Here is a 15,197-nt window from a genome sequence, read left to right as displayed (position 1 = left end):
TCCCAATTGTGAGCTTTCAGGCCATGTTAATTTGAGATTGTGACATTCAATTGGGAGCCCTTTAGGGCTCAATTAGAGGGGTTGGGTTATTAGGGCTTTAGCCTTTAGCCCTTTACCCTTTAGGGCCATGTTAATTTAAGATTGTGACAATCGATTGGGAGCCCAAAACTGATTTTAGGAGTAAAAAATTATGTTTAATTTTGACCCCCAAAATCCGTTTTGGGCTCAATTAGAGGGGTTAGGTCGTTAGGGCTTTAGCCTTTACCCTTTAAGGCCATGTTAATTTAAGATTGTGACAATCGATTGGGAACCCAAAACTGATTTTATGAGTCAAAAATTATGTTTAATTTTGACCCCCAAAATCCGTTTTGGGCTCAATTAGAGGAGTTAGGTCATTAGGGCTTTAGCCTTTACCCTTTAGGGCCATGTTAATTTAAGATTGTGACAATCGATTGGGAGCCCAAAACTGATTTTAGGAGTCAAAAATTATGTTTAATTTTGACCCCCTAAATCCGTTTTGGGCTCAATTAGAGGGGTTAGGTCGTTAGGGCTTTAGCCTTTACCCTTTAGAGCCATGTTAATTTAAGATTGTGACAATCGATTGGGAGCCCAAAACTGATTTTAGGAGTCAAAATTATGTTTAATTTTGACTCCAATAACTTGATTTGGGCTCACAATTAGGGGCTTAGGATTTAGACTTTAGACCATCAAGATATAAGATTATGAGTCTTGTGAACTGATTGGGAGTCCAATAATCTTATTTGCTTACTAAATTTGTGTTTGTTCTTTTAATCGAATGTCTTCATCCGGGGCTAATAGCGCCGCCCAAGCCACAAATGCACCACCTTCTACTTCTACTGATGAAAACCTCTCGAAGCCCTTATGGAGGTATGCCACTAGATTTGATAAAGATCATAAGGGTGGAGGGAATGTGAGATGGGAATGTAATTTTTGTCATAAGAGTTGGAATAGCTCCTACACAAGGGTTAGAGCGCACTTGTTGAAGGTATCAGGACAAGGAATCGGAGCGTGTCCTAAGGTGAAAGCAAATGACCTACTTGGAATGCAAAGGTTGGAGGAAGAATGCAAGGAGGCTATGAAGCAAAATGCTCCCAAGACAGTGTCATTGCCGCCATCATCAAGTAGTGGATCATTGAGTTGCCCAAGTAGTATGTTTGTCCCTCCAAGTTTTGATCTAAAGAGGAGGAAGACAAGTGGTCCAAGTGGAAGTGTGAGTGCTATTGAAAAGGCATTTAACATGGCAGCCCGCGATCACCTACATGGCGAGATTGCTCGGATGTTTTACTCTGGTGGCTTGCCATTTCACCTAGCAAGGAACCCACACTATGCAAGTTCATACTCTTATGCGGCCAACAATCCAATTTCCGGTTATTTGCCTCCGGGGTACAACTTGCTAAGAACGACTCTACTACAAAAAGAGAGGGCAAATGTTGATAGGTTGTTGCAACCCTTTAGAGAGACATGGAAGGATAAAGGGGTGAGCATTGTTAGTGATGGATGGAGTGACTCACAAAGGCGGCCTCTCATTAACTTTATGGCGGTAACCGAGGGTAGGCCTATGTTTCTCAAGGCGGTAATTGTTCGGGGGAGACAAAGGACAAACATTTCATTGCCAACTTGTTGAAGGAGGTAATTATGGAAGGTGGGCATGAAAATGTTGTCCAAGTAATTACCGACAACGCCGCAAATTGCAAGGCGGCCGGGCTACTTATTGAGGCACAATTTCCTTCCATCTTTTGGACCCCATGTGTGGTGCACACCCTCAACCTTGCTTTGAAGAACATATGTGCGGCGAAGAATGTGGAAGCAAATCAAGTTACATATGACGAATGCAGTTGGATAACGGATGTTTCGGGAGATGCTAGCATCATTAAGAATTTCATAATGAATCATTCCATGAGACTAGCCATATTCAACGAGTTCAACACTTTGAAGTTGCTTGCCGTGGCGGAGACTCGATTTGTGAGTGTTATTGTTATGCTTAAGAGATTGAAACTCTTAAAGCAAGGTCTTCAAGCAATGGTTATTAGCGACAAATGGACTTGTTATAAGGAGGATGACATGGGAAAATCGAGGTTTGTAAAAGAGAAGGTGTTAGATGACGTATGGTGGGATTCTATCGACTACATACTCGCATTTACATCCCCCATCTATAACATGCTTAGAGAGTGTATCACGGATACGCCTTGCCTTCACTTGGTTTATGATTTGTGGGATACCATGATAGAGAAAGTAAGGGTGGCAATATATAGGAAGGAAGGAAAGAGGAAAAAAGAGGAGTCCAAATTTTTTGACGTGGTACACGAGATTCTTGTTGCTCGTTGGAACAAGAGCAACAATCCACTTCATTGCTTGGCTCATTCATTGAATCCAAGGTTAGGTGACTTTAAATTTATTTGGATTATTAGTTATTTATGTTTATTTCTAAGTTCTAACTTTTGACTTGAAATTTGAAGCTAAATTAATTTTTTCTTTCTTAAAGGTATTATAGTGAGCAATGGCTTAGTGAAGATTCAAGTCGGGTGCCTCCACATAAGGATGCAGAAATTTATACCAAGAGGATGAAGTGCTTCAAGAGGTACTTCACCAATTCCTCGGACCGCACAAGAGCTAATGTGGAGTTCGTGCAATTCTCCATGAAGTCCGGATTATTCAATGATGTTGATTCCATCAATGAACGGTTCACTATCAAGCCTCATGAGTAGTGGGCCATCCATGGTACATGTGCCCCTATGCTTCAAAGCATAGCTTTGAAGATTCTTATGCAACCTTCATCGTCATCTTGTGCCGAGAGGAATTGGAGCACTTACTCTTTTGTGCATTCTTTCAAGATGAACAAGATGACTCCACAACGAGCTGAAGATTTGGTTTTTGTTCATAGCAATCTTCGGCTTCTCTCAAGACAAACTCCACAATATAAGCAAGGAGAGACAAAGATGTGGGACATAGGTGGAGATACATTTGATTCATTCGAGGATGTAGGGGTACTTGAAGTTGCTAGTCTTTCTTTGGATGAGCCGGAGTTGGAATCCATTGTTTTTATCGACGACATAGAGGACGATGTTGTCGATATTGGAGATGAAGCGACTGACTTCTAGAATTGATGATGCATTGATGCTTTATGTTATTTTGGTGCTTTAATGATGAACTTAATCACGTATGAAATGAAGAATAATATTAGAATTTTCCATTTTGGTGAATGGTGATGTTATTGTTATTTGATTGCTTTCCTATTTTTTAAATTTTTTTTTAATAAAAAATATTATTATATTCAACGCACCCGCACCCAAGTTTTTTGGAAAATCACGTACCCGCGTACCCTTGTCGTGTCGCACCCGCACCCGTGCTTCATTGTTAGAAGGTAAAAGAAAGGTAATTCTAGGTTTTAGGTTCTGATTTGATGGTAAGTTTAGGCTATGGATCTTTTAAAAGGGGTTTCCGGGCTTGAAAAGAGGTGAAAATTGCAATAACGCTAAAAAGGGGTTTAAAGTTAAGGTTCTTGGGTGTTTAGGCTGAGGTTTAATCATAAAAACAATCCCTCAAAATCTCATGACAAGATCTTGGAGAACAAGGGAGATCTATGGATTTTGAATTTTCTAGTTTTATGGTTCAAGAACAAAGAAAATAGAAAATCTGATTTACTAACTTTTTTGTGTTGATTTGATTGAAGAAATAAGAAGATAATAGATGAGAGAAGACCAAGAGGAGAAAAGAAGAAGAAGTCCAAGCCACAATTGCTCTTACAAAAAATTCTCAATTCTATTCAATATTCTAAAGTCTTACATTGCTTTCATAAGATGTATTTATAACCCATAAAAAAAAGATGTATTTATAAGAAAAGAAACCCTAGAAGATAACCTAAAGTTAAAAATTAATCTCAACCATTCATCTAATCTAAAGCAAAGCTAAATAAAGATAAAAACTTACCTAAAATAGTAATCCCGTAATAGAGCTATACCACTTCCTAAAAACACTCATAACTTGCTCAAAACACATCCAAATCATGTGATCTTGGGCCCGTTAGATAGGTAATTGAAAATCCTTTCTAATAATAACAAAAACACGCAAACGGATGAAATTCGATGCCTAAAAAGTAGGCTACAAATAAAATGACGAAAATAGAAAGTAAATAATAAAAAAATGACGCCAATGTCTGTGGCCCATGGTAGAGTCTCCACCATCAGTCTCGTCTACATCCACGCCTGTAAACCTTGAATCCACGCCTAAGTTGTATATTTCATTTCGTTTCGGCCAAAACGGACTGAAATTTTGATTTCGGACCGGAAACCGGAACGAAATTCGGTCAGAATTCGTTTCGGCCATTTTGGTCCATTTCTGCCGAAATTAAAAAAATTACGGGAATGCCATTTGTTGGAATATGTAACTTGCCTAAGGGCATTTAGGACTTTGTACATCCCTTTATGTTTTAGTATAAAGATATGAGTCAGGGGGAGATAACCCTAACTCATTCTATTTTCTCTGTCTAAACTTTCGTCTAACATGGTATCAGAGCCTTAGGGTTTTCTGATCCCTAGGGTTCCGTATCAGCTTCCATCTTCTCCGCCTCCCCCCCCTGCGAAACCCAACTCCGGGCTAAGTTTCATCCGAGGCATACCGACACGCTGTCTTTTTCCTCCTGAGAAGGAGTCATTCCCTCCGAGCCGAAGGCACCAGGCCCTCACGAGTCACGCCTCTCGTCCCCCGCGCAGCAACCCCTAAAACATTTTCCACACAGGGTGGAAATTATTTTCCAAGAACGAGGATTTGCACCCCCCCAAATTTTTCCATGAAAAATATTTTCCCACCAACCCGGAAATCTTTTTCAAGGACCGAGGATTTGCACCCCCCCAAATTTTCCAGGAAAATATTTTCTGACCCCCCCCCCCTTTTTTTTCCAGCCCTCAATTCGTAGGTCTGCTGGTAAGCCTCACACCCCAAGTTTTTCAACCCCCATCATTTTTCCTCCTCTCCCTTTCAGCCCTTGGTAAACCCTACCACTATTTTCTCCTTGTTATTATGTGTTAGATCTTCATCTCTTACTCTTACCCTACTTTGATTCTAGTTTGTCTTTGCAGCTCCCCTCTGTGCCTCATGGCTTCCCTCTTGTCAAGCTTCGTTGATGCCTGTCATTCTTGGAGCCGCGTCTAGCTTTCTTGGCGTATCCTAGTTTGCCCACCTATTTTGTTATCTCCTGTTATTCGTCTTGGTTTGGATTATCTGTTTCTTTCTTGCTTGTTGTTATGGAGGAGGTGCTTGACAATCCTTCCACAGGAGTGGCTCCTGGTGTTCGCCCGACACCCTCTTTGGCGTCTTCTTCGTCATCATCTCTCTCTGTGGATGGATCATTCCCACATATCACTACTGTTAAGTTGGATGGGGCAAACTACGTTACTTGGAAAGCAGCCGTCGAGAAGTATCTTATTGCCCGTGGGAAAGCCCACGTCATTCGTCGTGATCCTCCTCCTACGACGGATCCCACCTTTGATCGCTGGGAACAGGAGGATGCTCTTGTTTGTACCCTTCTGTGGCAGAGTATGGCCCCTCACGTCTCTGGGCCCTTGATGCTTCTGCCTACTGCAAAACGGATCTGGGATCAGGTTACTCTTCTTTACTCTGGCGTGGCAAACATTAGTTGGATCTGCTCTACCTATTCCGAGAGGATGCGTTTCCGCCGTGGTGATCTTCCTCTTGCCACCCATTACAGCCAATTCGTTGGCCTCTGTCAGCAGCTTGATGTTTACATGTCGCTTACCACGGATCTCACAGAGGCTGCCCGTCAGAGGGATCAGATCCATGTTGTGCAGTACCTTAAGAGTTTGGGTCCAGAGTACATGCATCTTCGTCAGCAGATTATCGGTTCTGGCGCTATTCCTTCCCTTACTGAGGTTTACTCCCGCGTCCAGCAGTGCTCTCCTGGTGATCCCATGATATCTATTCCTATTGATGGTTCTGCTCTCGCGACCTATGATGGCAGTACTCGCCTGCCTCGTGGTGGAGCCTCCTCTGGTCGTGGTTGTGGCCGTGGTCGTTATGGTGGTGGACGTGGCCGTTCTTTTTGCACTCACTGTCAGCGCGAGGGACATTATATTGACCATTGCTATACCCTGCATCCCGAGCTTCGTCAGGCACGCTCGGCTCACATGGGTGCTACTACTGCTTCGGCTTCAGATTGCGCTCCCTCTGCTTCTGTTCCTGCACCAGCTGATTCCACCTATACATTATCCCGTGCCGATTATGAGGAGTTCCAGCGTCTGCAGCTCAGTTATCGTCCTCCCTCTGCAGGTTTCGCCCAGCCAGATAGTTCACCCACTACCCTTCTATCTAGCTCAGGGTCATGGATCATTGACTCTGGCGCATCCAATCACCTGACTGGTAACTCTTCTCAGCTTCATTCTTTTCGCTCTTTCTCGTCTCCCTCTCAGTCTATCACCCTTGCTGATGGGTCCACTACACCTATCACTGCTGTTGGTCATATCTCCCCTCATCCAGCTCTTACCTTATCTTCTGTTTTATGTGTACCAAAATCACCATTTAGTTTACTTTCAGTTAGCCAAATTCCTAAATCTCTTCACTGTTCTGTCTCATTTTTCCCATCTTACTGTTTATTTCAGGATCTCTCGACTGGGAAGACGATTGGAACGGGTCGTGAGATAGATGGACTCTATCGTCTTGACTGCCGGCCGCCTACTGTCTTACATAGCTCTGTGGATACATTTCAGTGGCATTGTCGCCTGGGGTATCCTTCACTTCAGCGGCTGCAGCAGACTTCTCTGGTTCCTGGACCTTTTTCTAGTTTTCAGTGCGAGTCTTGTGAACTCGGGAAGCACCGTCGTGTGTCGTTTCTGTCCCGGATCATTAGTCGAGTGTCCAGTCCTTTTGAATTAGTCCATTCTGATGTATGAGGACCCTCTAGGGTCGCGTCTACTACTGGCCTTCGGTATTTTATTATGTTTATTGATGACTTCTCACGCATGACCTGGTTATATTTACTGAAGAGTCGATCCGACGTGTTCTTTGCTTTTCGCACATTTCATTCTGAAATTAAGAATCAATATAATTGCAATATTAAATGTCTTCGTACTGACAATGCTAGAGAATATTTTTCTGATACTAATGGCTTTCAATCCTATCTCTCCCAACATGGGATTTTACATCAGTCTTCATGTGCGTACACCTCTCAACAGAATGGTGTTGCTTAGAGGAAACTTCGTTATTTGCTTGAAGTAGGTCGCACTCTTCTTTTTCAGATGAGTGTTCCTAAGGCATACTGGAGTGATGCCCTTCTCACGGCGTGTTTCTTAGCAAATCGCCTTCCTTCCTCTGTCTTAGAGGGTGCCTCTTCTTTCGAGATTTTATCTCCTAGTAAGGAACAGTTTCATCTCACACCTCGTGTATTTGGATGCGTTTGTTTTGTTCATCACCTTGGACCTGGCCGTGACAAACTCGATCCCCGGTCTGAGCATTGTGTCTTTCTGGGGTATTCCCGTACGCAGAAAGGCTATCGTTGCTATAGCCCTCGTCTGCGTCGCTGGTTTGTCTCAGCCGATGTTACGTTCTTTGAGTCTGAGACATTCTTCCAACACGACGCGGCATCTTTCACCCCTTCTCTCGAGTCCGAGGTCTCGCTTCCCTTACCAGATCTACCTGCTTCTCTTCCGTCATCTCCTATTTCCGTGCGACCAGCTTCTGCAGCTTCTACTTCTTCTGCCACGTTGGAGAAGCCAGCTCCACCTAAAATTACACAGCAGTATCAGCGGCGCCAAGTTACAAATAGGTCTCTTCTACCTCCTCTCGCACAATCATATTCTGAGCCGATGATCCCTCCCTCCCGCTCTCAGGTATCTTCTCTTTCGCCTTCCTCTGTTGTTTCTGATTCTCCTATTGCATCTCGTACGAGATCCTGTTCCACTGCACATCCTATTTCGAGTTTTGTTTCTTATGATAAGCTCACCAGTACCTTCCAGAGCTTTGTTTTCTCCTTGTCTTCTATGTCTTTACCACAGTAATTGGCTGAGGCTCTTGACCATCCTGGCTGGCGTGATGCTATGAACCTAGAAATGGACGCTCTTCATAGTAATGATACATGGGATCTGGTTTCTCTACCCCTTGATGCCCGTCCTATTGGTTGTCGATGGGTTTTCTCCATCAAATACCTCCCTGATGGTACTGTCGAGCGCTTAAAAGCACGGTTAGTCGCGAAAGGATACACTCAGACTTTTGGTGTTGACTACACTGAGACCTTCAGTCCCGTTGCGAAAATTCCCTCTGTCCGTGTGCTCCTGTCTCTTGCTGTTAATCATAGCTGGCCCCTTCATCAGCTGGATGTGAAGAATGCTTTCCTCCATGGCGACCTGACTGAGGAGGTGTATATGGAGCAACCACCAGGGTTTGTTGCTCAGGGGGAGACTTCCTCTTACGTGTGTCGCCTACGCAAGTCACTCTATGGCCTCAAACAATCTCCGCGTGCATGGTTTGGGAGATTCAGTGAGGCAGTCATGCGCTTTGGCATGAAACAATGCGCAGTGGATCACTCAGTCTTCAGTTATCACTCTTCAGCTGGGTGTATTTTGTTGATAGTTTATGTGGATGACATAATCATCACAGGGAGCAATTCACAAGGTATACAACGTTTGAAAACCTTCTTGGAAAATGAATTCTCTACTAAGGATTTGGGTCAGCTCAGGTATTTCTTGGGGATAGAGGTTGCTCGTTCTTCTAGAGGCTAGTTCCTATCACAGAGAAAGTATGTCTTGGACTTGCTAAAAGAAACAGGCAATCTTGGAGTTAAACCAGCTTCTGCACCCATGGATCCTAATATGAAACTCGTTCCAGAAGAAGGACAGTTGTTGGAGGATCCTGGCAGGTATCGAAAGCTTGTCGGAAAACTTATATATCTCACAGTTACTAGGCCAGATATTTCATATGTTGTTGGAGTTGTCAGTCAGTATATGAGCTCTCCACGTACTTCTCACTGGGCTGCGGTGACACAGATTCTCAAGTATTTGAAAGGGGCTCCAGGGAAGGGATTGATGTTCAAAAGACATGGCCATATGAAAGTTGAAGGCTTCTCTGATGCAGATTGGGCTGGATCCCCAGCAGATAGACGGTTCACCACTGGGTATTGTACATTTGTAGGTGGCAATCTTGTTTCATGGAAGAGTAAGAAGCAGGATGTTATAGCTAAGTCCAGTGCAGAGGCTGAATACAGGGCAATGGCACAGACAAGCATGGAACTTATTTGGCTACGTTCACTTCTTTCTGAAATTGGCTTCATTTCATCTTCTCCTTCGCAACTTTATTGCGACAACAAAGCTGCAATATACATTGCCAACAATCCAGTCTTCCATGAGCGCACCAAGCATATTGAAGTGGATTGTCATTTTATCCATCAAAGAATCCAGAAAAGAGAGATTTGCACTGTGTTTACTCGGTCAGGGGACCAATTAGCTGATATGTTTACAAAGTCCTTAAACAAGTCAAAATTGAGTGATATATGTAACAAGCTAGGAATGTATGATATCTACATTCCAGCTTGAGGGGGAGTGTTGGAATATGTAACTTGCCTAAGGGCATTTAGGACTCTGTACATCCCTTTATGTTTTAGTATAAAGATATGAGTCAGGGGAAGATAACCCTAACTCATTCTATTTTCTCTGTCTAAACTTTCGTCTAACATATAGCTGTTGGGACTGTTTTTGGATCATTCTACCCTCATTTTATGACTGTTTATGACCGTTTTATAGTCGTTGGAATGGTATTTTCCGTCTTTTCACATCCACAAGCATTCACACCGCTATATATACCACATTAACCATTGTTTTCCCACACTCTTCTCTTTCACCCTTCTCTTACAAACTTCATTTACACGTCTTTTCGCATCCACGAGCATTAACACCTGCAACCGTCTAAAACAGCGTTGCTTTCATCTTGCGAGCAGGTGTGTGCTATGCGGCATGGAGGAGGAATCTATTGATCACGTTTTCATCCATTGCTCGTTTTCACACAGAATATGGACCTCTCTGTTGAGATCCTTTGGAGTTCAATGGGTGATGCAAGGGGAAATCTCAGAAGTTATTCTAAATTGGAGAGGGGCTTTTTATCACTCCTTAGGGGAGGATTTATGGAAACCTCTCCCTTATGATATCACATGGTCCATCTGGAAGGAGCGGAACTCTTGCATTTTTTCAGATTAGTCGCAGAATTGGAGGCACATCGTTTTGGAAATAAGGCTAGCACTTATTTCCTGGGCTAAGGCGAATGGCAAAATCACATATTCAACGGATCTGGCTCTCAAAAATTGGAGAGTTGTAGTGCACGAACAGCTGCCTCGGAATGAAATCAATCCAATATGGGAGCCGCCAGGGGAGGGATGGCTGAAACTTAATTTTGATGGAAGCTCTTTAGGTAACTCTAACCCCTTAGGTTTTGGGGGACTGATACGAGACTCCGCAAGCGGATAATTATGTCCTATTCTAGACCGGCGGGCGACTCGAATGAGGCGGAGGCAAGGGGTTTCTATTCGGACTCAGATGGTATGCCTCTCACAACTTGGGACCTCTTATCGTAGAGGGGGACTCCTCCAACGTAATTGCCTGGGCAGTTAATCAAGGTGGAGGGCCATGGAGAATGCACAATATCTTAGACAAAATTTGAGACTTGGTGAGGAGTGTTCGCCCTCGTCTAATGCATTGGAGAGCAAATTCCTCTGCTGACTCCTTGGCAAAAGAGGGCGTCCATGTTCCCTCTACCAATGTAATTTTTTCATATTCTATGGCATCTACGCAGGCATAGTCCCGCTGTACAGCCATTTTCGCTATTGTACTGGGACATCTTGTCTCCACCCATTTTTTCTAATAAATTTACTGTTAATTTTCAAAAAAAAAAACTAAGATCTATTGAACTCTAATCTTCTTCTAAGCTCTTCAAGCTTCTTTAATTTTCTAATAATTTCTGATTTTTTTGCATATTTTTCATATTTTTAACTATTTAAAAAAAATTCCCTCTGGAAATCAGAACGAAAAGCTTCGACCGAAACGCAGAACGAAACGGCTGAAACACGGAAGCGCTCCGTTCCGGTAGCCAAAACGAAGCAGCGAACGAAACGGATTTTACAACTTAGATCCACGCCCATTGTTGATGTCCCTATCACTAACTATGATCCTATGGGGAGTACGAAGGTTAGCTTTGATGCTAACTCTGACCCTCACCTGAAGGATAAAGGAAAGGAGACTCAAACCTCAAAAGGGTTGGAAGCTATGATTTGTGGACACGGAAACGGGTGTCGCGTGTGGACACGGACACGGAGTGTCGGACACGGCAACCTCCCAAAATGTAGAAACGGGGACACGACTAGAAATGGAAAAAATTTCCAAGAAAAAATTTTGACAGAATTTAGAGGGAAATGATATTATTGTGGTTAATTTACAAGGATATTATAATAAATTGAAGGTTCCTCAAAGGAAAAATTAAATAGGGTTGGTTCAAATTATCTTTTTTTGTGTGTATAAAACTTTTCCAGTAAATTCCTTCAATCCAAACAAGTTCGTAAATGCTTATAAGCCTCATTAGAGAAAGTTATAAAACAGTGAAGATTGTCATTAACTTCGAATCAAAATGATGTTATGAAAATATCAAAATGTTTTCATCAAAATATTTAAACTTCTGACAATGCTATTTTCATATCAAAATGATAATTGGCTGCAGGGTTTAACCTTCTAACAATGGCTGCAGGTTTCAAAAATTTTAGCAACAAAAAAATTTATGCAGCAAAAGGGCAAATCAGTTTCTGCACTTTTAAAACTAAGTACTATAGAGTTGTCAACGTCAGAAGCCTTAATTAATTCTAGTCACAGCTACCTATGTCTATACTGTTCTTGCCGGAAACTCCTTGGACGGGTGGGAAACCCATTTCCCCTAAAACGCGTTTCTCGCGGTTGGGAAACTCGTTTCCCCTAAAATGAGGGAAACCCGTTTCGGAAACGTTTCCAAAATATGATACAAAATTGGAGAAATGTTCCTGAAACACATGGGAAACATATGGAAAACTTATGTCAATAATGTGTAAACGCGTGATAAACGTATACAACACTAGTAGAAAACGCATATGAAACGTGTAGGAAACATGTGTGAAACTTACGAAAATCATTTTGGAAAAAACACATGATTTCCTAAGACGTTTCTCGTACGATTTCCTATTTGTTTCTCGTTTCTCGTTTCCCCTGTATTTTTTTCACGCGTTTCCCGTTTCTGTTTCACGTTTCGCTTCCCGAATTCGTTTCCCACCCTGGTAACTGTGGTTCAGCCTAAGACACTAGAAAGTTTATGCAGCAAAAGGACAAGTCAGTTTCTGCATGTATTAATACCTGGTACTGTTAGATGCTTATTCACATCCACTTCATGTCTTTTCTGTCAGTCTAGGATAAGCTAGAAAGTCCCAAATATTTTTATATCCCACATCAAAAGAGGAAAGAAAAAGTTACAATTTCTTTTGTCGTTTGCCTTTCACCGTGAGAACTCAACAAAACCCTAGACGTGTCGAAACACGTGTCCAAAGCAGTGTTCGTGTCGACACGTGTCGACATGGGTCTGGGCTGAAAAAGTGTCGTGTCCACTAATCATAGGTTGGGAGACAGAACGGCTCTAGTGCATCAGGATCCGGTGGTGCAAAAGCCCATATCCAGTGAGGAAAATTGTTTGTACTGAACCAAATCAGCGCCCATCTGACTTCAGTGGGGCAGGTTTCAGATATCAAATGTATATGGGCTTTCCCAATCATCTTATTGAAAAGGAGGCAGGAAAAGAAACAAAAGAGAGCAACCAGAACAGTTTTGGAAAGTGGTGCGGATTATTCTCTAAAGGTGAAATGAAGATTCAGACCACAAAGCTTGAATACCATGAACCAAAGGAACCTGAAGAGGAGGAACCAGCAGCTATGATCGAAGATGAAGAGCTGCAAGGATGGCTACACTGCCTAGTAGGCTATCTTATGGGGAAAAAACCCTACTTCCTAGCGTTGAGGGACCACTTGCATAGGAAATGGAATCTCAAAGGTGAGTTCAGAATGTTTGCACTTGCAAATGGATTTTTCCTCTTCAAGTTCCTCAACGAAGAGGACTGTCTTCAAGTTCTTGAGTCAACAGGCAACTCGTATGAAGGGAGGCCCCCTCTTGCTCCAAAAACGGACACCAAAATGCGCTTTGGAAAGACTGAAATTAATCTCCATTCTGATATGGGTGAAATGTCCTGGCCTCCACCTGAAGTTCTAGAACGCCAAATGCCTAAGTAAGATCGCAAGTATGCTCAAACGACCTCTATACATGGATTCCCCTATGGCTAAAGCGTCTAAACTGAGTTATGCAAGGGTGTGTGTGGAAGTCGCTGCAAATAAGAACCTTTCAGATACTGTCCGCATCCAAACTTCAACTGGAATTGTCCATCAGAGTGTTGAATACGATTGGAAACCCATCCCATTCGAAAGATGCAATGACTTCAGCCACTCCCCAGATAGATGTCCAACCAACCAAACTGAGCAAGCAAATTCCATAAATCAAGTCAGGCAAAAATGGGTTCAGAAAAAAGAAGATTGAAGAAACAAAGGAAGAAATTCCTCAGCAAGGGACTTCGACTAGTACAACTCAAGAGTTAGTGAGGTCGGCAAGAATATCTAAAGGAGAAAACTTTATAGAAAGCAGTTCCGATGAAGGACTCCTCGGCAAAAACAGTTTCAGTCTCCTAGATAACCAAGAGGTAGAATAAGCTCCCCAAAATGAAGAAAACGGAGTAATAGAAGCTCCCCATTCCGAAGAACAAAGACAGATGGAGGTTGTGGAAAGCTATGGTCGACCACTTCAAATGACTTCCTATAATCAAAATGAAGCGTGGCATGAGGTAAGTAGAAAGAGCCACCAGAATTTGAGCCAGAGAGCTAGGAAGTTGAGTAAGAGCATGATAGACGCTCTTGATCATTATTGGTTCTTGAGTTACTTTGTGCTTCCACTTGATTAGATAGTGCTTCTAAGGATAGGTCGTGTCTTTGTTCTTTTGGTCTGATTCCCTGTTCTTGTAATAGGGCTAGTCTATTGTATGCCGATTGTAATATCTTTATCTTTCTAATAAACTGGTAGGGGTCCCCGCCAAACCCCAGCTTACCTATAAAAAAAAAACTTTTTTCCATTTTGACACAAATCCACTCTCTTCGCGCAACAGTTAAGAGCCAAACAGCAAGCCAAAGAGCTTATAACCCAGTATTTAAGAAAATGTGAGTGATTCAACAAGTCTTGCAGTCACTATGCTACTCATATTTAATTTCAGATTACTCAATCAGGTACAAGGATTGAGAAATAAAGAGATTTCTTTCAGTGGAGCTAAAAGATTAAGGATGAACAAGCACCCATTGACTGACCAACTGTTAGCTACCCCAAAATCAACATTTGCAAACAAATAAAAGTTTGAACCTGTGAGAAGAAAGAATCCACACTTTCCCTTTGAGCATGGGCGAAAACCTGGAGCAAACAGATAAAAGTTGATGACTACAAAAGTTCAAGAAAGTAGATAACTGAGTAAAACAGAAGATAGTATTAGGTCTCGTACAGCTGGCGTCCAATGAACTCCCGCACGAAGTGATCCAAGGATCCCCCCCTCCTTGACCAACCCATTAAATAGGGACTGAAAAAAAGCACCTTCAACGGACACACCATTAGCTCCATCCATGTCTAGTAACATTTGCTGTAAGGAGCTCCAAACTGTTGACAAATTTGTTGGAACAGTGATACCCCTTGCGGCTCCACAGACCATGGTACTAAGGCGTGCAACATAGGCTGGAGTGTACAACTGTCCACCTTCCAGTCTCCCTTTTACCTGGACGGAATAGAAGGTCAAATGGGTAAACATTAGATGAAACAATAAAAACCACTGAAAAAGAAAGAATGAAGCAATGCCGTATTAAATAAATTAGAAATTACTAAAGGAAGCCAAATAGAATAAAATGTACACCGCAAACAAGATCCTTATTTTGTCACCTGTATTACAACTGCATCTGCAAGATATGCAATATATGAGATTTTATATGGCGTAAGCCTGTATAGTCCAGTATTTTTCAAAAAGGTACTGTACGGGCACACCATAGTATGATCCAAACAGTCCATTTGATGGGCCAAACCATAAATAAGTTGTGGGCC

At 42.4% G+C, this 15,197-nt stretch overlaps 1 protein-coding gene across 2 annotated transcripts in view; it reads right to left on the bottom strand.

Annotated features, from left to right (window-relative positions):
• The window catches only part of LOC143873369 (E3 UFM1-protein ligase-like protein), a 60,523-nt gene that overhangs the window by 42,720 nt on the left and 2,606 nt on the right, over nucleotides 1-15,197 (bottom strand). For both annotated transcript variants that reach the window (XM_077376807.1, XM_077376808.1), the window contains exons 3-4: nucleotides 14,611-14,877; nucleotides 14,475-14,522 (exon numbers count right to left, since the gene is read on the bottom strand). In XM_077376807.1, the coding sequence (XP_077232922.1) occupies nucleotides 14,475-14,522; nucleotides 14,611-14,877 (315 nt within the window). The remainder of the gene's footprint in view (nucleotides 1-14,474; nucleotides 14,523-14,610; nucleotides 14,878-15,197) is intronic.

Source organism: Tasmannia lanceolata, unplaced genomic scaffold, assembly GCF_043159265.1.
Source record: "Tasmannia lanceolata isolate RefF3 unplaced genomic scaffold, GAP_Taslan_0.1 ptg000002l, whole genome shotgun sequence".
NCBI lineage: Eukaryota > Viridiplantae > Streptophyta > Magnoliopsida > Canellales > Winteraceae > Tasmannia > Tasmannia lanceolata.
Note: the sequence above shows the minus strand (reverse complement) of the source record. Positions and strands in the feature narration are given on the sequence as shown.